This window comes from Acartia tonsa, chromosome 13 (genome assembly GCF_053477335.1).
Source record: "Acartia tonsa isolate MP-2025a chromosome 13, ASM5347733v1, whole genome shotgun sequence".
Taxonomy (NCBI): Eukaryota; Metazoa; Arthropoda; class Copepoda; order Calanoida; family Acartiidae; genus Acartia; species Acartia tonsa.
This window is the reverse complement of record NC_137272.1, coordinates 14,113,159-14,138,104: the sequence shown is the minus strand read 5'-3', so window position 1 is coordinate 14,138,104 and position 24,946 is coordinate 14,113,159. Positions and strand designations below refer to the sequence as shown.

Below are 24,946 nucleotides of genomic sequence, written 5' to 3'. Positions count from 1 at the left end.
ATACTCAAGTCCTCAAATGTCAGTATGTCCTTAAACAGTATCCTGTATTACAGCAGTATAGCAACAAATTTACTTACAATTTTGTTTAGATTTTATACATTGTATTCTGCTTATTCAGTTGTGACACTCTAAAAATGTTAATGTTGGTTTATCCGACCGTTTCAGAGATTCATTTTTATGGATGTTATCATACTTGTTATACTTATATTTATGTAGCATGACTGACTAACTGACGAACTAGATTGTTTACTTGATGCATATTTTTGTTTAACTGTAATAATATAAAAAAAAGATACGGGTTTCCTTACAAAATATTATAAGCAAACTCTCTTAAACAGCAGCCAGTAAAATATTTTCCCAGATTTACGACTAACGAACAGACAAAGGTAATGTAAATGCCACAGAAGTAGCTTTTCTTCTAAGAATGTAAGTGAAAGGAAGAAAATAAATATAAAAACTAAATCTATTTTATTTACAATAATTTAAAACAAATAGAACATAAAGTACATAAGAAAATTTAGGATAGTTTCTTGTCATAATTCTCTTTCTGGTGACTTTTCTGTGTTTATTGCATCTCTGCAGTGACAATCAAACCATTCTACATTGTTTCTCAACCTTTTATCACATTGACCCCAGTTAAACTCCATTTTTTTACTGATATCATCTGATCTTTTGCAACAACAGTCCAAATTTTCTACATCCACTTCTTTGGATGGTTTTTCAAGCTCAGCATTGTTGTCAATATCATCACAATAACAGTCATACCATTTGAAATCATTCTTTCTGTTTTTTCTACACTGGCCCCAGTTAAATTTCATGCGACTCTCATTTTCATCTTTTATCTTACAGCAACATCGTTGTTTTTCATCCGTTGTAGTTGTTTCAGAATAGGTATCATCACTTGGTTTATTTTCATTTTGTGTATCAACTTCATGTCCATTGACAATTTCTGAGCAGTAACAATCATACCAGTCAATTTTTCCTTTCCTGGATTTCTTGCATTCGCCCCAACTAAATGGTTTTCTTAGATCATTAGGACCAGTCACTTTGCAACAACAGCTTCGTTGTTCTTTATCCTTTGAATTTGTTGATGTTTCTCCTCCTATTGTTGTTGTTTCTCCTCCTAATGTTGTTGTTTCACTTCCTAATGTTGTTGTTTCTCCTGTTTCACCTCCTAATGTTGTTGTTTCTCCTGTTTCTCCTCCTAATGTTGTTGTTTCTCCTGTTTCTCCTCCTAATGTTGTTGTTTCTCCTGTTTCTCCTCCTAATGTTGTTGTTTCTCCGGTTTCTCCTCCTAATGTTGTTGTTTCTTCTGTTTCTCCTCCTAATGTTGTTGTTACTCCGGTTTCTCCTCCTAATGTTGTTGTTTCTTCTGTTTCTCCTCCTAATGTTGTTGTTTCTCCGGTTTCTCCTCCTAATGTTGTTGTTTCTCCTGTTTCTCCTCCTAATGTTGTTGTTTCTTCTGTTTCTCCTCCTAATGTTGTTGTTTCTCCTGTTTCTCCTCCTAATGTTGTTGTTTCTCCTGTTTCTCCTCCTAATGTTGTTGTTTCTTCTGTTTCTCCTCCTAATGTTGTTGTTTCTTCTGTTTCTCCTCCTAATGTTGTTGTTTCTCCTGTTACTCCTCCTAATGTTGTTGTTTCTCCTGTTTCTCCTCCTAATGTTGTTGTTTCTCCTGTTTCTCCTCCTAATGTTGTTGTTTCTCCTGTTTCTCCTCCTAATGTTGTTGTTTCACTTCCTAATGTTGTTGTTTCTCCTGTTTCACCTCCTAATGTTGTTGTTTCTCCTGTTTCTCCTCCTAATGTTGTTGTTTCTCCTGTTTCTCCTCCTAATGTTGTTGTTTCTCCTGTTTCTCCTCCTAATGTTGTTGTTTCTCCTGTTTCTCCTCCTAATGTTGTTGTTTCTCCTGTTTCTCCTCCTAATGTTGTTGTTTCTTCTGTTCCTCCTTCTAATGTTGTTGTTTCTCCTGTTTCTCCTCCTAATGTTGTTGTTTCTCCTGTTTCTCCTCCTAATGTTGTTGCTTCTCCTGTTTCTCCTCCGAATGTTGTTGTTTCTTCTGTTTCTCCTCCTAATGTTGTTGTTTCTCCTTCTAATGTTGTTGTTTCTCCTGTTTCTCCTCCTAATGTTGTTGTTTCTCCTGTTTCTCCTCCAAATGTTGTTGTTTCTCCTCCTAATGTTGTTGTTTCTCCTGTTTCTCCTCCTAATGTTGTTGTTTCTTCTGTTTCTCCTCCTAAAGTTGTTGTTTCTCCTGTTTCTCCTCCTAATATTGTTGTTTCTTCTGTTTCTCCTCCTAATGTTGTTGTTTCTTCTGTTTCTCCTCCTAATGTTGTTGTTTCTCCTGTTTCTCCTCCTAATGTTGTTGTTTCTCCTGTTTCTCCTCCTAATGTTGTTGTTTCTCCTGTTTCTCCTCCTAATGTTGTTGTTTCTTCTGTTTCTCCTCCTAATGTTGTTGTTTCTCCTGTTTCTTCTCCTAATGTTGTTGTTTCTTCTGTTTCTCCTCTTAATGTTGTTGTTTCTCCTGTTTCTCCTCCTAATGTTGTTGTTTCTCCTGTTTCTCCTCCTAATGTTGTTGTTTCTCCTGTTTCTCCTCCGAATATTGTTGTTTCTTCTGTTTCTCCTCCTAATGTTGTTGTTTCTCCTGTTTCACCTCCTAATGTTGTTGTTTCTCCTGTTTCTCCTCCTAATGTTGTTGTTTCTCCTGTTTCTCCTCCTAATGTTGTTGTTTCTCCTGTTTCTCCTCCAAATGTTGTTGTTTCTCCTCCTAATGTTGTTGTTTCTCCTGTTTCTCCTCCTAATGTTGTTGTTTCTTCTGTTTCTCCTCCTAAAGTTGTTGTTTCTCCTGTTTCTCCTCCTAATATTGTTGTTTCTTCTGTTTCTCCTCCTACTGTTGTTGTTTCTTCTGTTTCTCCTCCTAATGTTGTTGTTTCTCCGGTTTCTTCTCCTAATGTTGTTGTTTCTCCTGTTTCTCCTCCTAATGTTGTTGTTTCTTCTGTTTCTCCTCCTAATGTTGTTGTTTCTCCTGTTTCTCCTCCTAATGTTGTTGTTTCTCCTGTTTCTCCTCCTAATGTTGTTGTTTCTCCTCTTTCTCCTCCTAATGTTGTTGTTTCTCCTGTTTCTCCTCCTAATGTTGTTGTTTCTTCTGTTTCTCCTCCTAATGTTGTTGTTTCTTCTGTTTCTCCTCCTAATGTTGTTGTTTCTCCTGTTTCTCCTCCTAATGTTGTTGTTTCTCCTGTTTCTCCTCCTAATGTTGTTGTTTCTCCTGTTTCTCCTCCTAATGTTGTTGTTTCTTCTGTTTCTCCTCCTAATGTTGTTGTTTCTCCTGTTTCTCCTCCTAATGTTGTTGTTTCTTCTGTTTCTCCTCCTAATGTTGTTGTTTCTCCTGTTTCTCCTCCTAATGTTGTTGTTTCTCCTGTTTCTCCTCCTAATGTTGTTGTTTCTCCTGTTTCTCCTCCGAATGTTGTTGTTTCTTCTGTTTCTCCTCCTAATGTTGTTGTTTCTCCTCCTAATGTTGTTATTTCTCCTGTTTCTCCTCCTAATGTTGTTGTTTCTCCTGTTTCTCCTCCGAATGTTGTTGTTTCTCCTGTTTCTCCTCCTAATGTTGTTGTTTCTTCTGTTTCTCCTCCTAATGTTGTTGTTTCTCCTCCTAATGTTGTAGATATAGAATACTCATCATATGATATTGTTGTAATTTCAGATGCTATTTCTGTTTCAACAACCAATTCAGAGGTATAAGCAGCCATAGTTGTAGTTCCCATATTTGCATTGCTTTCAATAGTTACCTGATTGTTATATGAATCATCATCTATTAAAGATGTTTCAGTGCTATCATTGGTATCATATATTTGTAGCCCATCATCTTGTACATCTTTACAGTAACAATCAAACCACTCCCAGCTTGATTTCTTGGAATTTTTACACTGACCAATGTTGAATTCTTGTAAATCTTCCCCTTTCTCTTGGATTTTGCAGCAACATAATTTTCTCTTCTCATCTAAAACAAAATTCAAATTTAAGATAATTTTTAAAGATATTGATTAGATATACATATAAAACTTTGTCTTTCATTAACCCTAAAATATGTCTCAGTCTAGAGCTGTTCAACGTTTCCTGGAGACTTGGAGGATCAAGACCTGCAATATGAAACTCTGAGTTTACAGTTGGCTTTTAAAGTTACAATTTTCATTATTTTTAGGATGAATGAATATGAAGCCATAAAAAAAACAGTTCTATACATGGATGCAGAGCGAGAGGGGGCTATTAAGTTAATCCCCAAAGTCTTATAAAACCATTTTCTAGCTTTACAACTTGGTGAATTTGGATTGGTTAGTTAATTAAGTTGAGTGTTCAACCACTAATTTTAATCCACAGAAGGGGTGATAATTGTGTATAATCATTGTGGATGTACATCAATTTATCGGCCATTGTCTTATCCCTCTATATCCCTGACATGGATGATACAGCATGGTTTGCTGGCATCCTGCGCCCTCAAGGTAGTAACAATAGTAAGATAAAAAAAAACTGAATTTGCCCAAGAAAAACTAATTCATTATTTTATGGAAAAGAAAAGTAAGGTATTATACAGCAAAGTTTATGAAATCTAAGTAATGTATTGACCTAATAACAGACATGCGTACATAAACTATTTATAGAGTAGATGTGCTATACTCATAATTATTACCTTCAATATTTATTTCTTCAGTTTCTTCCTTGAATTTCTCCTATAGTTAAAAATATTTTAAAACTCATTTCTAGTGTTTAAATTCCTACATAGAAAGTTCTCTTTTTGAGTAGTACAGCTACTCTATAAATCATTGTTTGTCTGTACATCCATCCGTCAGGCAGGCTGTCCTTAACGCTATGAGGGAAATTTCATTTTCTTGGCTGTTTTTAAAATCAGAGAGAGAGGGGACAATGTTCTGTTTATTACACTACCCTAGTTGTCCACTCTTAAACTTGATTATTATAATTGCATAATGCATGGAAAATCACCATTAGAAAATCTCTATAGTAATCAAGTTAGGAGTATTTCTAACGTATAAACTGTTAGGTAGTTGACTTTAGAAGAAAAAACTTCTATAAAAAAATCTTTAGATTCCTTAAAAGAATCAAATATTTAAAACAAAAATTAAAAATTACTTTTGGTTTTTGATATAAAAATAGTTAACTTTTGATGTTCTAATAACCTTAGTTTTGTCTGAACTTCTTAACAGGGAAAAATGGAAAAAAGATTAGCAGGGTTCCAAATATTTCAATAGGGTCAAGAAATTTGAATATGCAATCATTAATAACACATGCTTGAGTGTTTCCCAAAAACTGCAGTAGAAATTGTTTTTAAACTTATTGAAATAAATAAACAAAGAAATGTACAAAATGAATAATTTTTTTAGATAATTTAATACGATGGAATAATGGATATTAATAATTCTTTTTTTGTGAGCAAGGATATTTAGTATGATAATATGAGTGGTTAGTCAACTGTAACTGTGGAAATTCTAATCATCTGAACTTAAGCATCTTTCTCAAAATTAATTATCATTTTTTTTGTGATATCATCACAAAGAATTAATATGATGTTCACAGTAACTTTAGTTACTTTTTTCTATTTTAATTTTTTTTCTTACATTACAGAGCAACCCCGCGCCTGCATATTTGTTTACATATACTATTTATAGATGTGTAGTAGTATCTTCATATGTTTATGCAGGGATCTTAAGGGATAAGACTATGAACATCCTTAATGAGAATAACAAAAATACTCCATTGTATTTTAAAATTATTGACTAAAAAAATTAATACTGTCACTGAGAGAGCCAAATAATAAAACTTTGGGTACCATAATAATTTATATATCAATACCCCCCATTCCCTGAACATTAACTTCTTATTACTAAAGATGCTAGAGGGTGTGTGTGTGCGCTTGGGGGGAGGGGTGGGTCAGTAGTTGACCTATTGGTAAACTACCCCTTTTTTTACTACACCTACGGACGCATTTATTATATTTCCAATGTGTGGTGTTCTTAAAAAACTTTGAATTAAAAAAGTAATTATTTAGAGATGGTCAGTCTAGTTGATGTAAACTGACTTTTTCTACAACAAATGCTAAGTATGGGGTTTACTCTCTCTTTAGACGAATAATATTTTTTGTTTATGTTATCATCAAACTAACAACTGAACTGAATACATTTTTGGGGAAGCTTCACAGCCTCAAAGAGGTATGTGGACTGATTAAAGTGATTAAAATATTACTAATTTTTCTGATAAATTTTATTTGGGATATTAAAGGAAAGATAAATTCTTTTATACAATTTCATGGTAAATATAGTATTTGCTCTCCAATAATTTGCTTCTTTAGAAAAACACTTTAACCCTTTGTGTGAATATTTAGGCGGGCGCTGTAAGTTTAGTTTATTGTTAGACATGAAAGGTTAAAGAAGAATGCATTCAAGATTTACATAGAAACAAACAAAGAAAAAAGAAACTCTTTAAACTTGTTCAAAAGTCTGAACAGTGTATATTTTTTTCCTAATACATATGCAATTATTAGGATAAAATTTATAATTGTTCATGTTTTTGAATCTCTACAATTCTGCACATTTTTCTGATATACGTTAATAAAAACAAAAACCAATAAAAAACTTGAACATTTCCTTATTATAGAACTTGTGTATGTTCTGAAATAAGTATCTGTTTATTATCATCTTTATTGGTAATAAATTTAACTATATTAGAATAAAAATGAAACTATTAAACAAACATAGCTGTTTAAAATAAATATTATAGCTCAAAAAATAACTTCAATGATGTCAATCAAAATTAAGAATTCCAATTGTTTCTGATAGTACATGTTAATGTTTTTTTTGTTGTTAATTATTATTGCTAAAACTTTATTTTATGAAATTTACATCTTTATTAAAATAATTCTTAATTAAATTTTTGTTGAAAGATATTGTTTTTTAAAGGTGGAGTAAGTGGAAAAGGGAGAGGGTAAGCTTATAAAAGGGGTAAAATATAAAATGAAAAAGAGGGAACCAAAGGCAAGATGACAAACAGAAGCGTGCATAGATTGGTTAGGGGTAGGTGAGCTTTTAGGAGGCGTTCATGTCATTGGGAAGGGGGGGGGGGCAGGGAGCGGGGGTGTCACCAATGCAGCTAATCAGGATAAAGGAGGGGGGAACATTTTCCTGAGAAAAAGGGATGATTTATGAAGGGAGATTAGTAGGGAGAAGAAAAAGAAAAGGAAAAATAAGGTGGGGGGGGGGGGGGAATTGCAAGGGTAAAAATTAGGTGCAAGCAAAAGGGAAGGGGTGAATTTTTGTCTGGGGAGGAAACTTACATTACTATTATAAAATTTTGGCATAAAGAAAGTAAATAGAAATTTGAGAACACTATGTTTATAATAAAATGCAATGATATTCCCTTTAATGGACTGACATTGGGGATATTTGGCACCCTGCTGATCTCTGAATTAAACGTCTTATACTACATCGGGGTAATATTATAAAAAATGACTAGTAAATTTCTGAAACTTGATGACTATTTTCATCTTTAAAGATTATTGTCAAAGTATTCTACTAAATTTCTAAATTCAAATGAGTAGGGTAGTCCAAAAAGTTTTATATAAAGTTTTCTTACTCGTAGGCTTAACAACTTTAAGCACTTTATGGAATTTTGATTGGTTGATTCTTTAACTACTACTTCAAACGTTTCAACTACTAATCTTAATCTACAGAAGGGGTGATTTTGTGTACCATCATTGGGGATTTACATTAATTTATCGGTCATTGTCTTATCCCTTTAGATCCCTGTTTTAAGGTAGACTACAGATTTGGGTAATAGTCCCTTTCGTGGCAACGCCCCTTAAGGGGCGATTCGTCGTATTTTTAAATGGCTTTTTATAGGTTACTTTAGGTTGGTTATGTTATATTGGGTTAGGTGATTGCCCTACAGGGTTAGGCAATTAGCCCCGCAGGGGTTAGAAATAGGAGAAAAGCTACTGTGAAAAAAACGAAAAATCGCCCCTTTAGGGACTATACCCCAGAATTGTTGTTAAGGTACGGTACCCCTCACCATTATACAACTTATCTGTCGGTTATGATACAAAATAAATATAATTTCGTGATTTTCAATTGTTTGATAATGACATATTATCTTTCTGTTTTCTTATTTTAAAACTACATAACTAGCTTTTTTCCATTGGCCCATCAATATTTTTTTTGGTTCGCTACACATGAATGTTTTCATCCGTCTTTGAAAACTATTTAATTCAATTTAAAATGGTCTGTATGCGTGTTATTTCTTTCATTTAAGAGAATTTAAATGCATTTCCAATTTTATTTTAAATAAGGGTGCTTTCCCTTAAAGAACCTGTTGAGCAAGAAACCCCTACCAATTGTTATTTCAACAAAATCATGCTTAACCCTGCAGTGCTACAATTATACCCAATATAACCTAAAATCACCTATCCTAAAGTAATAAAGAAACATAAGAAACCCCTTTACTTTTAGTAAAAATAAAGAGATAAGACAATGGCCGATAAATTGATGCATATAACGGCCCAATGATGATTTTAAAAATTACCCCTTCTGTACATTAGGATTAGTGGTTGAAACGTTTCAACTCAACTTAATGAATCAATTAATCAAAATTTTTAAGGCAACGAACGACCCCTCTCTCTCTGGGGGGCTTCAGTGCCCAACAGGAACTTTAAGGGAAATCACTCAATTAAATTGTTTTTAAAATTTCCTCATATTGTAGTTGGTATAGTTTACAGCATTTGAGCATCCCGAAAGGATCAATTCCCAGCGCTTTTATAATCAAACATTTGTGCCACAGCAAAAACTTCCAGGCCCTGAAAAGAAGAATAATTAAGTTTATATAATTTTCATTTAAGGAGTCCCGAAAGGATCAATTCCAAGCGCCTTTAAATTGATATATATCCCCACATTACCCCTTCTGTAGTTTACAATTAGTGGTTGAAACGTTTGGACACTCATCTCAATAAACCAAAAAAATCAAAATTTATTAAAAGTCCCCAAAGTTGTTGAGCCAATGAATAAGAAATTTTATAATTGAACTTTGGGAACTTTGTTATGACTTACTTGCATGTCTTCTTGTTGATTTTAATGAAAAATCTCTGTTGTAGTAAACTTTCTTTTCCATCCCTAAAAAAGTAATAATGAAAGATTACAATTTTAAGGGGTTTCCTTTCCCACTTCTCTATTCTAATCTCTACCTATTATGACGTCACAAGGCTCATTTTTTCAGCCACTTTGTCGAGTCTCAGTATTTGGAAATAATTTTTTCGTTTGTTTGTTTATTAGTTTGGTCAGGTTAGGATAGGGGAAAAAACTCTTATTTTCAAGTTATTGCAAAAATAGGGGGGTGGGCCCTGGGGGCGGGGTATCCAGTGCTTAACTAGGCACTATGAGGAAAATCACCCAATTATTTGCTAAAACGTCATTAGCTTTTACTTGGACGAACAGAAAAGCTATAATTATACAGTAACGATGCAAAGTATGTCCTAAAACAAGGATGACAACATCCATAAAGTGAAACACTAAAATCAGACGATAGGACAAACGAACCTCAACTCTTATAGAGTGTCAGATCTTGATAAGCAGGATGTGAATTTATTTTATATCACTTTCTAAATTGTACCTAACGGTTAAAGGAATAATGATGCAAAGTTTAAAATTAATAGGACAATTTCAATATGCCTAAATTAAAGAGCTAATTATAGAGTAGCTGTGATACAAGAAATACAAAGATTAAAAACTTACTTTTTTTAAGTTTCTTTAAGAACAAAGAAATAATTCCTTCTCTTTCAACCAGTCCTCGCTCCTTTGCAACTATTAATTCTTGGCTTGGCAAATTTTTTTCAAATTCTACGTCAACAGCCGGGCTTGTTAACACCTTAATTAAGTAAATATTTGGATCATGAATATAAAACGAAGTTGCGGGTTTCATGATATTTTCACAGTAGCTTTTGAAAGGTTATTTTAGATTAAGTAAATGTTATTTGAACCACTGCAGGGGCTAGAAATAAGAGAAAAGCTACTGTGGAAATACGACGAAACCCGCAACTTCGTTTTCTTTCCATGATCCAAAAAATTAAATGTCATAACTTTTGTTTTTTTTGTGGATATAGAATTTTAATAATATAAGTAGACTAAGGTTTCTTGAGGGGTAAGACAATAAATGATAAATTGATGAACATGAAATCTTCGGGCACTACCAGTCAAAGTACTCAAAGTTTTTAAGCCGACAAAGAAGATACCGTGGTCATTAAGCATTAGACACCAAAGTAATTTACAATTTATAAATATACAAGAGTAAAGAGAGAGTAAAAAATTGAAAGACTTCTAATTATTTTTGGGTATTTGTAGGTATATTCTCTTTCAATTTTTTTTATCTTCCCCCGTACTTTTAAAAGCTCCACTGTTAAAGAGAATGGTATTGGTGGTTCTGCGGTTAACAAGATCTTGAGCTCCAGACAGGCTAAAACAAACAAACTAAACTTACAGTATTTTGAAAAATTGACAATATAATGCAAGACACCAATAAAAAATTCATTGTGATTTGTTATTTAAATAACGGTTAGATATATACTACTAATTTTACTGTACAATTGCTACGAGGAATTTTTAATAATCTATTTTTAGAATATCTTATAATAAAGAATGTAGTTTAGCTATTTTTAAAATAAAATATTATTATATAATGCAAAGGCGTAAGTACTAGGGTAGAACCCCCCCCCCCCCCACCACTCCTTCCATTTATATGATGACGGGTAATAAAAATCTGAAATAGAAATGACGCAAATGACGCAAATTCTGACGTTTATCTAAAAATGCAACATATAATAATAGCTATTAAAACAATTTTCAAGCATAACTTTTATCTTATTAGGATAACAATTAAATAAGAAAAATATTTTTACCATATGAAATTCGTGATCAAACACCTAAGTGAAAAAAAATGCAAGACATAGCTTTTATTTTAAGAAAGACTAGGGGCAACGGACGCCCCCAGAAGCCTCTGGGTGTTCTTAAGGTGGGAGGGGGATAAGTCAACCGCCCTTCTACTTTTTAATTTGAGTTTTAATAATAAATATTCAGAAAAAAAATTTGGGGGTGTGATTTTAAATTGGGAGGGTGGAGATACGCTCTCCCAAAATAGTTAAAAACCTTCCCTGTACCTTAAAAAAAGCTTAATTGCAAAGGAAAACCAAACAGATGTCATTTTTTAACAATCTTATAAAAAAAAACATTGGCGCACTTGTATAAACACCTTATCGCTATCAAGTTTTGGAAAAGACAATCCAGATCCATCCAGTTCAAAGGGAATGGAGAAAGAGAGGGGGTGAATCTATCCGAGAATAGTTATGATCGAGATCTTCCTTCATCATTTATATTGAGGAGGGTTAGGGAGCGGAGATAAGGGGTGACGAAACGGCATGGTTTTATTGCAATAAACCATACCGCCACCCCGTGCCGCGCCAATAGTAGTTGACCGCTCATATAAGGTGTTTAATCTAAACATCAAAAATGTCATATTAGCAAAGTTGTATAGCACCAAATTTTAGAAAATTTCAATAACAATGGTGAAATCCATTGTCTAAGCAAGGAAAATTAATTGAACTTCATAATATTTTAAATAATTGTTTGTCTTGAAAAACCATTACTAATAGCTTTTTTATTTTGAAAATGTGAACATCATTTTTCCTCAATTTTGAAAATGCTTAAAAATAATCTTTCATGGTCTCGACTGAGAACATTGTCAGGGATCTTAAAGGACAAGACAATCCTTATAATAAAGTAACAGGATGTTTGTTTGTGTGTTTGTCTGTATGTTTGTACTGAAGGATCTCGCTATCGCTGAACCGATCGGGTTTTCCCTAACAGGGTAGCTTCTCATAGGTTCCAGGAAGGTTTATAACTATTTTGGGGGAGGGTACCACCACCCTCCCAAGAGAAATCGCCCAAAAAAATATTACCCCCCCCCCCCCCAATCTTTTTACTTTTTCTTTTAAAATCTAAAATAAGAAATTGGGTTATCAAATTTGACTCTCCCCTCCTCAAGTATCCCTAGAGGCCTCTATGGGCGTAGCCGCTAGTGTACGATATACTGATATACATAAACAATGATAATAAACAAAATTTTCTATTCTATATAAAAATCATTGTTTAAAAAGTTTGAACTAACCAATAAAAATTTAATGAAAGTACCCAAAGTTTTTATTATAAAAAATTTGGTTCCATTGCAATTTACATTCCAATGCATCTTCCCCCTGACATATTGTACATTTTGAGAATACTTCTCCCCCCTCAAACTTAGGAGTGGTTGCGATTTTTGTACTTTGCCTATAAATAAATATTTATCGACGGGATATAAGATTAAGCCAAATGAAGATAAAAAGTAGCCCCCCCCCCCCTTCCATAAAAAAACTGTGGTTAACAAAAAACTATCTTTATTAAAGAATAGTTATTTCTCGCATCGTATTATAAACAGTTTTCCGCGGGTATAAAATGTACAATTATAAGATTAAAACCAGTTTTATATTCGTAGAAAACTGGACATAATAAGATGTTAAACATATTTTTTTCGTACGGATGAGAACCGGTTCTAATCCATCAGATATTAATCGGTTTTGAATGAATACGAAAAATTACTTCGAATAGCCAAGCAGTTACGGTTTCCTAAGTCTTACATGTTCCTTTATATCTATATCTAGCTAAGGAAACCCAAAATTTAAAGCTAGCTTAATTCTATATTTTCGAAGACACTGCACTGTGAAAAAAAGGTCCAACAACCAAGGTTATTCAAGGGAGAAGCAATGCTTCTTCAGTTCAACATCCAGCAGACAACCAACGCTTTAATTGCACAACATTTGTTGCAAATTCCTCACTGTGTCGGTTTAAGGCACCGGTGTCCTGGATAGAAAACAGGTTTTTTTTGACATACGTCTCACAAGACCTATGTAGTCATGACCGGGAGACAATGACGGTTCAGTACATGACTTTCGTTAAATCACAGCTGATCATTTTTGTGGATTTTTTTTGAAAATTACTTTTTTATCCAAAATTTCATAGTTTTTCCCAAAAAAATCTCAATTTTCTCACATTTGCTGCTTAGTTAGCCTAAATTTACGCAGGAAAAGTATAATAAGTAACAGCTGTACTGAAGATTGTGCTATCACCTATAACAAGATCTTTCAGAATCAATGGAATAAGATTTGTAGTCTAGAAATTGAGTAAGAGTTAATTATTTTGAATTAATGTTCAACAATAAATTTGCACGTCAGAACTGCTTCTAGCCTCCATAGGCTTTCACCTGGCTTTAACATGATTCAATCTATCTGACTTTGCCTTTGACTCCACAACATAAAGTTATTGCCCTCAAATTTCTTTCACTAAAACATTATCTCCTATCAATCCACATGTTAAACTTCTTGTTTAAAGACGTTAAAGTTACCGTCCCTGTCCTTCAACTTTAACAAGTATGCCTCATAATACTCTCCACCCTGGTATAGCCAGACCTTTATTCTAGCCAGCTGACATGTTTCACCCAGCCTATAAATCTTGATGGAAGTCAGTTTAGAATTCTGACCTTGTTTGTTAATCAACAATTTCACACACTTTTGACTCTTTCTTTATGGCACTTGTTTGCTATTGAACTTGTGGCTTGACTTATGCCATATAAAGAGATAACCTCAAGATTCAGAATAAACTTTCAAGTATTCTTACTTTTTACTTCCTTTGGTTTCCTATGAAACAACTACTGTCATGAGAGATCTTTCCATGAATGAAAGCCAAGACTGCCATGCATCTAGCTACATGGTCTTTAAGACTCCCTTGCCTTAGTTACTTCAGCTAAGAGCTCATATCCTCTCATTCTCTATTACTCAGAAATTCACCATGGTTTCCGCCTACTCTGCTGATTGAAAGTCAGGTGGGTCTATGATTCCAAATTTAACACCACTTGATAGACAAACTGCCCTTTATTTTTGATTTGCTAATCCTACATTTTGGTCTTCCTGTTCAACACCTTCCTAGGTCCCTTTACTACTGGTAGCTTTTAGGAAGGGTAGTATTGATCTGCTTACGACAAAGAACTTGCCTGTGTTTATTTTCAAATTGGATTTTAAAGTTGCATTGGAAATCACACTTGAATAAAATCCAGTTATGATCATGTAACCAGCATTTACATTCACTCTAGTAATAAGCTACTATTATTTTCTTCAAGCTATGAGCCAAGTGCTTTCCTGTCAGTTAGCTGCTCTTACACTATCTTGAATACACTATCTTGCAAATTATTCATCCAGCTTAGAATCCAATATGTATCTATAATTATTCTGTAGGTTCACCTATGTAAAACCTTCCATGGTTCTCACTATGACATTTAATCAGTAGTGAAGACAAGCAGTGTGTACAAAAGACAGAGACTCAATCAAGACCAGCTATAGACTGGTCTTTACACGGATTCCAAGTTCATGTCAAACACTTACAAGTGATAATCCCACTTGTTAAAAATATTAACCTTCTACTAAGCTCTTTTGAACCAAGGACTGGTTGTATATTCAATTGCAGCCTGGTATATATGGTAATATAGGACTTTAAACATGGCAACAGTGGTTGTGGATACATATGTTATACTCCAAGCAGATATTGTTTTGATGTTGAGACATCAAATCAGCCAGGAACCAATATTGAGCAGGATAACTTGTTAATATTTCAAGGAAACTTGTTTTAAAAATATAATATGTCATGAGGCATGCAACAGGGACATGAAATATTTTTTAAAAAGTTAATTACAAGAGTTGTTTATACATCAATTCAAATATTTACTTCAAATAACTCTTATTTCATTTCTAGACTACAAATCTTAGATTATTCAAGATTCTTAAAGATTTTGGGTATTATCCTCTTAGAAACTTTTTTTTCAATTTTGAAAATTTGAGTAACCCCCCCCCCCCCCCCCCCGACAGCGAACTATGAACTCTGGCCGCAGCGCTCGGCCCCCTTGCCTGCCTAGCCGCAGCGCTCGGCTCCCTTGCCTAAAACCTAACCTAACCTAAAATAGTTGTTCGTCGGTAGTCGGTAATTGAAAAAAATTGAAAAAAAAATTTCTAAGAGGATAACGCCAGATTTTGTTATTAATGATAACACAGTTTTTTAGTTCAGCTGTATTTATTATACTTTTCTTGTGTAAATTTAAGTTAACTAAGCTGCAAATGTGAGAAAATTGTGATTTTTGAAGGAAAAACTATGAAAATTTGGGTATAAAAGTAATTTTCAAAAAAAACCACAAAAATGATCAGCTGTGATTTAACGAAAGTCATGTACTGAACCGTCATTGTCTCCCGGTCATGACTACATAGGTCTTGTGAGACGTATGTCAAAAAAAACCTGTTTCCTATCCAGGACACCGGTGAAGGGTTTATTAACGCCCCTATTGACTATTCTAATTACGGGTTAACATCGGCTTGGTGGTATACAAAAATAAAAATTGAAGAAAAAAAAGCAATGCAGACAAGGGTCAACGTTCTCTTAAGATAAGAAATTTCAAATGAATCATTGAATAAAAAACAATGACGATAATGACTAATAGAGAGAAAGATGTATATGTATATATAGAGAGAGAGAGATATTTCTGATAAAAATCGTGTTACATTTATAAAGTAACTTTGCAACTAAAAAATATCGTTTTATAAAAGTACCAGGATGTCTGCGTGTCTGTAGGTCCTGGAAATATGCCCCCCCCCCCCTCTAAAGGCCTATACGGCGTAGCTGCTAGTACAATATGAAGAAAGAAAGATAAGCGCCCTACTTTTTAAACAGCAAACAAAAAACCTTATCTTGTACAAACAAATGAATTTGAAAATTCAAAAATATTTAGTAAGTAATTTGTCGTGAACCGTTTTACCTGAACTTTAAAAAACATATAAATCTTTAGAACAGGGATGACTTCATCCATAAAATTAATGAAGATTTATTTAAAATATTTTTTACCATTACCTCGTAAGGTCGGGATTCTCCTTTGATTTAAGTGATCATCTAGAGAATCCAGAGTATCATCCGCGTGTAATGGGATGCGATACTCCTACACACAAGAATATTAGTTTAAGAACATCCATCAGACAACCAACTCTTTTGATTGCACGACCTTTGTCTGAGAAGTCCTAACTGTACATTTTGGAGAGTTGTGCCTGTTTACAGGCCAAGGCATTCCCCCTACTCTTACTATTTATGTCATTGCAGCAGTAGGAACCATTTTTAACGTCTTTATTTATGACGCTGTGTCAGCCCGAGATTCGAACCTATCATCTCCCCGGCGACAAGCAGATGCACTATGTGTTGAGCCACGATGGTGGGTATTTGAAATATTTACATACTTTGCCTTTTATTGACTGACGGACCAGGTGAGTTAGATGCTCATTTGTAAAAAATAGCAAGATACAGTTATCAAAAATAATTACCCCCCACCCTCCTACATATTACAGGGGGTTTTTACCCCCCTCACAGATTTCAGGGGGGGAGGGGGGTAATTACCCCCCCCAAGCAAATTTTACCCGAGGCAAATCTATTCCCCGACTTGCAAAATTTTGCCCTCCCCCCCCCCCCCAAATAAAAAAACTTGGACGCCCTTGCTACTTCATATAATAGGATGACTGTTTGTAAAAATCAGAGGAAAAGGCCGGGTTTTTTTTGGTAACGAGAGCCCTGTTTTGCCTTATTAGTAGCGAAGCTACTCTATAATTCGAAATGTCCGTCCGTCCGTCCGTCAGTCCGTCCGTCCGTGTAAGACAGAATAGGGGAAACGTGATTTTCTCGGCTCCTATTAAAGATAGACAGCTGAAATTTTTTGACAACATTCCCATTATTAAGGAGCACAATTAACTATAAAACATCAAGGGCGGTCGGACCGCTTTTTAGCAGGTTTTAGGCTATTTTTGTATATTTCACATTTTTCTCCATATCTTCAGTGTTTATGGTCCGATTTTCAAAATTTTTTCAGTTATTGATATCAAAATTAAATTTCCTGTCGTTTACAGAAAACAACCATGACGGCCACACTGCCATTTTGCAGGTTTTAGGCTATTTTTGTATTTTTCACATTTTCACCATATCTTCAGTGTTTATGGTCCAATTTTCAAATTTTTTTCAGTTATAGACATAAGAATTAAATTTCCCGTCGTTTAAAAAAAACAACCATAACGGCCAGACTGCCTTTTTGCAAGTTTTAGGCTATTTTTGTATTTTTCACATTATTCTCCATATCTTCAGTGCTTATGGTCCGATTTTCAAAATTTTTTCAGTTATAGATATCAAAATTAAATTTCACGTTGTTTAAAGAAAACAACCATGGCGGTCAGACTGCCTTTTATCAGGTTTTTGGCTATTTTTATATGTTTTACATATTTCCCCATATATTTGGCGTTTTTGGTCCCATTTTCAAACTTTTTTGGGATATTAGTATCAAAATAATTTTTCCCATTGTTATGAGAATCTTTTATGTAATCTACTTTGACTGTCGTCATCATTAAAAATAAAACAAGGTTTCGTGTTTATTTTCTCCAATAAATCTATTCTTGATTTTAATAAATACACTTTAAATCTACTTTTACGTATTTCTATCCACGATTTTTTGTGCTTCGCTACTTATGGATGTTGTCATCCTTGTTTCCTTTGTGTTTACACTTCTAATATTAAGAACTAGGTGTGAGCGTTTCTTCAAAAAATTAAATTTTTTAAAAGTGCAGCTACGCTTTAACTATTAATCGTTGTTGTGCTTTAAAAAGAAAAATATTTAGTAAAACAAATATGACAACATCCATAAAAGCGAAGCTCTGAAATGGAAGTACAAACGAACATTAACCCTGAATGAGCAGAATATTAATGCATTATAGGACTACATTATAGATATGATTCGCTTATAACATTGTACCTTGTTGTAATTGGAATCGAAATTCCCAAAAAACATATGAATCAGATAATTATAACATACAAAACTGTTGTCAAAAAAGAAAAAAATAGCATGTTTTAAATGAACGTACCTAACAATCATAGAGTTGCTGTGTTTTAAAGTCGTATCTAACTGTTATAAGAATTATCATGAAAAGTTTGAAATTGATAGGACAATTCTAATATGTTTAGATTAACGAAAAGAACTAACTGTCCGTGGCTGACGGACTTAAGGACGGTGTCCGACCCTAATTGTATACAAGCGTCGCTTTTAAAAGTTGCAAAAAAGAAAAATACATCCAGTCATATAATTCTATAATAGCCATAGCATTGGTTCATTTATCAAGGAAGAGGGTTCTTACCCCAAGGATATTAGTCTAATGACATTGTAATAAGAGAAATATTCCCTGAAAATCAAGCCATTAGCAAGACCTTAAGCTCCAAGAAGAAAATAAAATTTTGTTGTAAGGAAAAAATGTTTTTGTTGAGTATGGTTAAAATTAATGGATTCTACCTTTTTATAAAAATCATTTATATTCGTTAACTAAGGGTAGGAAAACTTTGGGGATCTTAAGGGATAAGGCAATGGCCGATAAATTAATGTCTAATCTAATTATGATAAACAAAATTGCCCCTTTGGTATCTAAAAATTTTGGTACCAGTACTAGTTTTTAACTACCATAAAAATTTAAGAAAAGTCCCAAAAATTTTCACGAAAATAAAGTTAAAATTTTTTGTATGAGATCATAAAACTTTGCGGAATAGTATAATTTACAGTCCAACATTCCCTCCCTCCCTTTTAAACTTAGAAAGGTATTTTTATAAAAAATATAAGGATCGGCAGCCGCTCGTCAGCCACCAGTGCGCCGCAGAAAAAAATCGACTTTTTTAACTTGTTTAACCACAATATGACAATCCGTCTTTTTTTAAGGGATTAAAACAGTGGTCGATAAATTGATTTATGACCACTTCTGTAGTATTAAAATTATTGGTTAAAATTGTAAAGCCCACACATGAGAGAATGTGTTAAAACTTTGGATGGATACCAGTTTAGTGTACAGTCCAATGTTTCCAGTGGGTAAATAAACTCCTAATATTATTTTTACAAAGGGAGGGAGGGGACAGTTCTAGACATTCTAGACCCCAAAGTTTTATAACAAGTTCATTCATTCATTAGCTTTAAAACTATGCAAAATATTTCCCCACAACTCACTTCCTCTTTTCCTCCTCTTCTTACACACCCCTCTTCAATTACATAAGAAAACAAATTATACCCGCCACCATAGTTTAAAAGGTTTCGTGATTTTTCTAGAATTGATTGTTAGAATAGCTACTTCTGGGATTTACATCAATTTGTTGTCCCTTGCCTTATTAAGATATCAATCTAGGTACAACCATAGAGTCTTTAGCAACTGTAAGCTTACACTAACAAAGCTAAGCACTTAAAAACCTAAATCTTAATTAATTTGTAATAAATACAATAAAAGGATTAATAATTTCAAACCCAAGAATTGGAGCAAGGAAGTATTAAATTGATAAGGAATGATTGAAGCTAAAAACCAGGGGCGTCACAAAGGGGGGTGTAAGCAAGGGGAATTTTTTACACTCAATCTAAAAAAAAATACTTAAACTCCTTTTAATTTTTGAGAATTGTTCTAATAAATATTCCCAAACTTTAGACACTTTTAAATACCTTGAGAACTCTTAAATTTACCCCCCCCCCCCCCTCTTATTTTAGATATAGATTTAAAATAGGGGGGAAAGTTATGTGTTTTGCTTTAGTTCAGGTTAGGTAAGATATATTGGGTAATTAGTGTTATGGCTCCCTGCAGGGGTTAAGGATAGGGGAATAATACTCTTACCCCTTACTTAAATTTATCTTTGAAAAAAGTTAAGAGGAGTTTCAGAGCTCATCAGAAACTAGTATATGAATCTCTAGTTTTAAATTAGTATCTATAATACAAAGTAGAACGATGTCTGTCTGTTTGTTTGTCTGTTTGTTTGTTTGTAGCAAAGGATCTCACTAACCACTGAACCGATTGGGTTCTCCTTTACAGGGTAGCTTCTCCTAGGTCCCGGGAAGGTTTATAAATATTTCCCCCAAAAAATTCAAAATACCCCCCCACAAAATTTTTTTTTTCTTTTTAAAACTAAAATTAAAATAGTGGGGACGACAACCCCCCCCCCCCATAACCCCCCCCCCCCCCTCCAAGAGAAATTTCTTTTTTTAGATTTATTTATTAAAATCTAAATTACGAAGCCGCTAGTTTAAATTAAAGTAAGGATCCTTTTGTGTGTTTGTCTGTCTGTGCCAAAGGATCTCAGTAACCACTGAATGATATGATTTTCCTATTAAGTGTAGCTTCTCCTTGGTCCTGTAAAGGTTTATAAACATTATAGGGGAGGGTACCAACTTCCCCCTCGTAATATAAATCTACCCTAGAAAGAAATGCCTCTCAAAATACTTTTTTTATATTTTAAAACTAAAATCTAAAGTAGAGTGGATCGACTCCTCCTCTCCCCTTCAAGGGCTATTAGAGGCGCAGCCGCCAATATTGTAAATTTTAGTTAATTTAGTGGGTAACTCCTCTCCTAAAGCTTGATTACACCCCCCTAAATTTGGTTTAGTGGGTTTGTTGAATTCTTTGGTGTACACTACTGAATAACCCCTACCGAATAAAAACCCGTGCTTGCCTGTAATTAAAACATTATCAAGTTGCATGGAAACTTCTAGAAACTAGCAACACACCTATTACAATTGATACGGAATATACGTGGATATTATGACAGGGAAAAAATTGTCGTCAATTTAGGTTGCTAACATGGACATAATTTATTGGCCAGTTCCTTCATCCAAGGCAGGGGATGGGGCTAAGTGGGTGGAAGGGGGAATCGTTATATTAGCTAGCTGAAAGCTTCACTTTATCAGAGAACATGAAATCTGGTGTAACATCCAACTACTAATAAATCAATTCCCATTACAGGAAGTTTTTTCATATCAATTTCATAAGTTACCAGACTTTAAGCTGTATTTGAAATGATATTTTGTGGACAGTTGCAATGAAATTGTCCTAAGGATAAAAACTCGTTATGTAGCAGGTAAGCTAGAAAAGACTTTACGACTTTGAAACCGATTAATATCTGCTAGATTAGAACTAGTTCTATGTTACACTGAAAAATCATTTATTGTTTAGTATTATATCCAGTTTTCTACGAGTATAAAAATGTTAGGGTTGGGCCGGATATCCGGTGTGGCCGGATATCCGGCCATTTTCAATATCCGGCCGGATACCGAATATTGAAACTATCCGGCCGGATATCCGGCAATATAATCTTTTATATTTTACAACAAAAATCTCTGTTTTTTAGTAGCGAAGCTACTCTATAATTCACTTTGTCCGTCCGTCAGTCCGTCAGTCAGTCCGTCAGTCCGTAACGCTATGGGGGAAACGGGATTTACTCAGCTCCTATAAAAGATAGAATGCTGAAATTTTTTGACAACATTCCAATTATTAAGGAGCACAATTGACTATAAAACATCATTTGCGGTCGGACCGATTTTTAGCAGGTTTTAGGCTATTTTTATATTTTTCACATTTTTCTCCATATCTTCAGTGTTTATGGTCCGATTTTCAAAATTTTTTCAGTTACAGATATCAAAATTAAATTTCCTTTCGTTTAAAGAAACAATCAAGAAGGCCAGACTACCTTTTAGCAGGTTTTAGGCTATTTTTATATTTTTCACATTTTTCTCCATATCTTCAGTGTATGGTCCGATTTTCAAAATTTTTTCAGTTATAGATATCAAAATTAAATTTCCCGTCTTTTAAAGAAGACAACCATGACGGCCAGACTGCCTTTTCAGCAGGTTTTAGGCTGTTTTTTTTATATTTTTAACATTTTTCTCCATATCTTCGGTGTTTATAGTCCGATTTTCAAAATTTTTTCAGTTGTAGATATCAAAATTAAATTTCCCATCTTTAAAGGAAATAACCATGACGGCCAGACTGCCTTTTTGGCAGGTTTTAGGCTATTTTTAAATATATTTAACACTTTTTTCCATATCTTCAGTGTATAGGTATGGTCCGATTTTCCAAATTTTTAAAGTTTTTAAGGATTTAAAAATTAATTTTTTTGTCGTTTTAAGAAACAACCATGGCGGCCAGACTGCCTTTTATCAGGTTTTTAGCTATTTTTATATGTTTTACATATTTCCCAAGCTCTTTGTTTATTTTGATCCAATTTTCAAACTTTTATGGGATATCAGTATCAAAAATAATTTTTCCCATTGTTATGAGCATCTTTAATATAATTTACTTTGACCATCGTCATCATACAAAATAAAACAAGGTTTCATATTTATTTTATCCAATAAATCTATTCTTGATTTTAGTAAAAACCTTTTAAATCTACCTGTACGTATTCCCATCTACGATTTTTTGCGCTTCGCTACTTATGGATGTTGTCATCCTTGTTTACTAAGTATATTTGCGATTACTTCTATTTAATGAAATCTTCCAATTTTTAACATGTACAAAACGGCCTGCTGTATTGCATCAAGATCCATGACAGATCTATATAGGAAATAAACGTCTATAATCGAGCTCGAATCTTCCAAGCTTATGGTGTATAAAACTCATAGTGCTCCAATAATCCCTATTAAATTCTCATTGACCAGAACGTTAAGACCCATTATTCTACTTTTAGCATCATAAATTCAGTTTTTTAATTCATGTTGCTATTTAAATAACATTGAAGTATTTGATTTCTATTCATAAAACAGAAAACTTAAATTTATAATATAGTAAATCTAAGAAAATGAAATGATTCATGCGACACTCCCGTAATGTGGTCAGATATTAAACTAAACATTTCAACCCTTTGAGGACGATAAATTGAAATGAAGAATATTAGGATTTCAATCTTTAAAATAAGATAAAAAAATAGAGCAAAACGTTAAATCGTGTATTGTTACATTGGGTGTAAATATAAAAGTAATAATTACTGATTAAATATATATTAAACAGATATTCTAATGTAAAATTTTTCATTATGTGTAATGTATATATGAAGAGAGAGAAAAAGAGAAGGAGCAAGAGAGATAGAAAGAGAAAGGGGGAAGACCGAGAGCGAACGGGGGAATGAGAGAGAGAGAGACAGGTTAGGGGGGGGGGGAGTGAGAGAAAGAAAGAGAGAGAGAGAGAGACGGGGGGGGGGTGTACATAATGAATCATAGGCATTCTAATTTTATTACAAGCTGAATTTGAAGAGATGATAAAATGAACATTTAATTGAAGAATAAGAGAATAAAATTTGTAAGGCATAGAGCGATAGTATTTAAAAAGAGTAATTATCTCTGATAATTAATAACATTAACAAGGATGACAAAATCCGTAAAAGAGAAACATTAATCAATTCTACTAAAGAACATTTAGATTTCAGCAAAAATTTAAGTAAATATGTCATTTAATAGCTTAAATAAAAGTTATTTTATTTGGACATACTAACGTCATGGTGATAGGGCTATCAGAACTATTTGTTAGGGACGTACGGATGGACAGATCAACCACCACTGTAGAAAAGTTTGGCTTTTAACAAGAAATAGATCATTAACATTATACAACCCTTTTACCCCATTTCCTTCCCTCTTACTGGATGAATTAACTGACCAATAAATGAGGTCCATACTGTCAAGCTATAAAGGGAATATTAACACAATTTTCAGCCATTGAATAGCAAATGAGAAAATTACTTTTTCCTCTAATCCTAGCCAACAGACGAACGGACGGACATTTTGAATTATAAATAAGCAATAAGCAATTATAATAACAAATGTCTATTATAATCTTGATTAAAAATTTAAGCCATCTAATTTTAAAGCAGCTGAGAAAACAAATATTTTAGAGTGAATTATAGAGTAAGAAGGATAATTTCAATTCCAAAATTTTTTTCCTCAGGGAAGGAGGTAACATATGACTGTAAATTACACTGTTAACCAAAGTTTAGTAACCACTTTGACTAAAAAACTAAATCAGTGTTTCGTCAGTTCTAAACAAGAAGATCCCTGAGTTTAAAAATCATCAACAAGGATGATAATATCCATAAGTAGCAAAAATCCTAATTGTAAAAGTAAAAACACAAAAGCAAAAAGAAGAAAACGCGGCATAACCGACAGACAGACGAACGATGATCAGTGCAGTGGTCATACAAATCTTCACACAAAATATTAGTTGTCTATAGACAGAATAACGGACTAAGTAAGGAACAAAACTTTTAAAGTTTAAATTAATTGACTTCGCTACTAACATTTAACAGGTAAATAAAGATGACAACATCCATATCTATAGAAGCTCTTGAATTTTTAAAAAAAGGCAAAGCAAATAAAAGCAAAAAGGGTGCACAACATACAGACATATAAAGTAATGATGCATAGTGAATCTTTACACAAAAAAGATCTTTGATAAAAGCTGGGAAAATTATTTAAGAGCATTACCGGTAGACCGACAGACAATATTATTCTTAGAGTAGAGGTGCATTGGTCAGCAAACATAAAATAAGTCTTTTGTCTAAACCCTGAAAGATCGGACCCTCTACAAATTCTTAACTGATCGGATTTTATACCTTAATAATTGCATTAGCCTTCTACCTTTCCAGTACGGATATTTAATATTCTCAAGAGCATTACAGACCAGCGAACAACGTGAGCTGTAGGCTAGTCTTTGTGATATGCGATGATGTTAAGGTTTGATAATCAAATGAGAAACTTTTTTGTGAATAATCCCTTCAACCTTGTAGAAGTTTATGCTCTAAACGACATATATTTGTAACAGACCACTTATTTTATGTCATCTATAACATTACAGACAAACCAACGGACCATAAGGATTATAAGTAAATTGCGTAAATACAGGATGTTTTATGGATGTACTTGCTTTTTTAGACTTAATTATGGATATTTTACAATAATAACATAGTATAATTGGAAT

The 24,946-nt window shown here is 33.5% G+C and overlaps 1 protein-coding gene across 1 annotated transcript; it reads right to left on the bottom strand.

Annotated features, from left to right (window-relative positions):
* Positions 1 to 451: 451 nt before the first annotated feature.
* On the bottom strand, positions 452 to 23,473 carry LOC145335163 (uncharacterized). Its single transcript, XM_080180894.1, has 5 exons — positions 23,469 to 23,473; positions 9,096 to 9,158; positions 8,742 to 8,845; positions 4,676 to 4,717; positions 452 to 3,988 (listed from the first exon to the last, which is right to left on the bottom strand). Exons 1-5 carry the CDS (start codon positions 23,471 to 23,473, stop codon positions 534 to 536), a joined length of 3,669 nt encoding a protein of 1,222 aa, XP_080037020.1. The 3' UTR covers positions 452 to 533.
* Between the last annotated feature and the right edge of the window lie 1,473 nt (positions 23,474 to 24,946).

Excerpts from the sequence above, each read along its gene's own strand:
- LOC145335163 (XM_080180894.1), bottom strand. Across the intron at positions 8,846-9,095 it reads ATCAACAAGAAGACATGCAA|GGCCTGGAAGTTTTTGCTGT; the intron begins GTAAGTCATAAC and ends TCTTCTTTTCAG. Across the intron at positions 4,718-8,741 it reads ACTATACCAACTACAATATG|AGGAGAAATTCAAGGAAGAA; the intron begins AGGAAATTTTAA and ends ATTTTTAACTAT.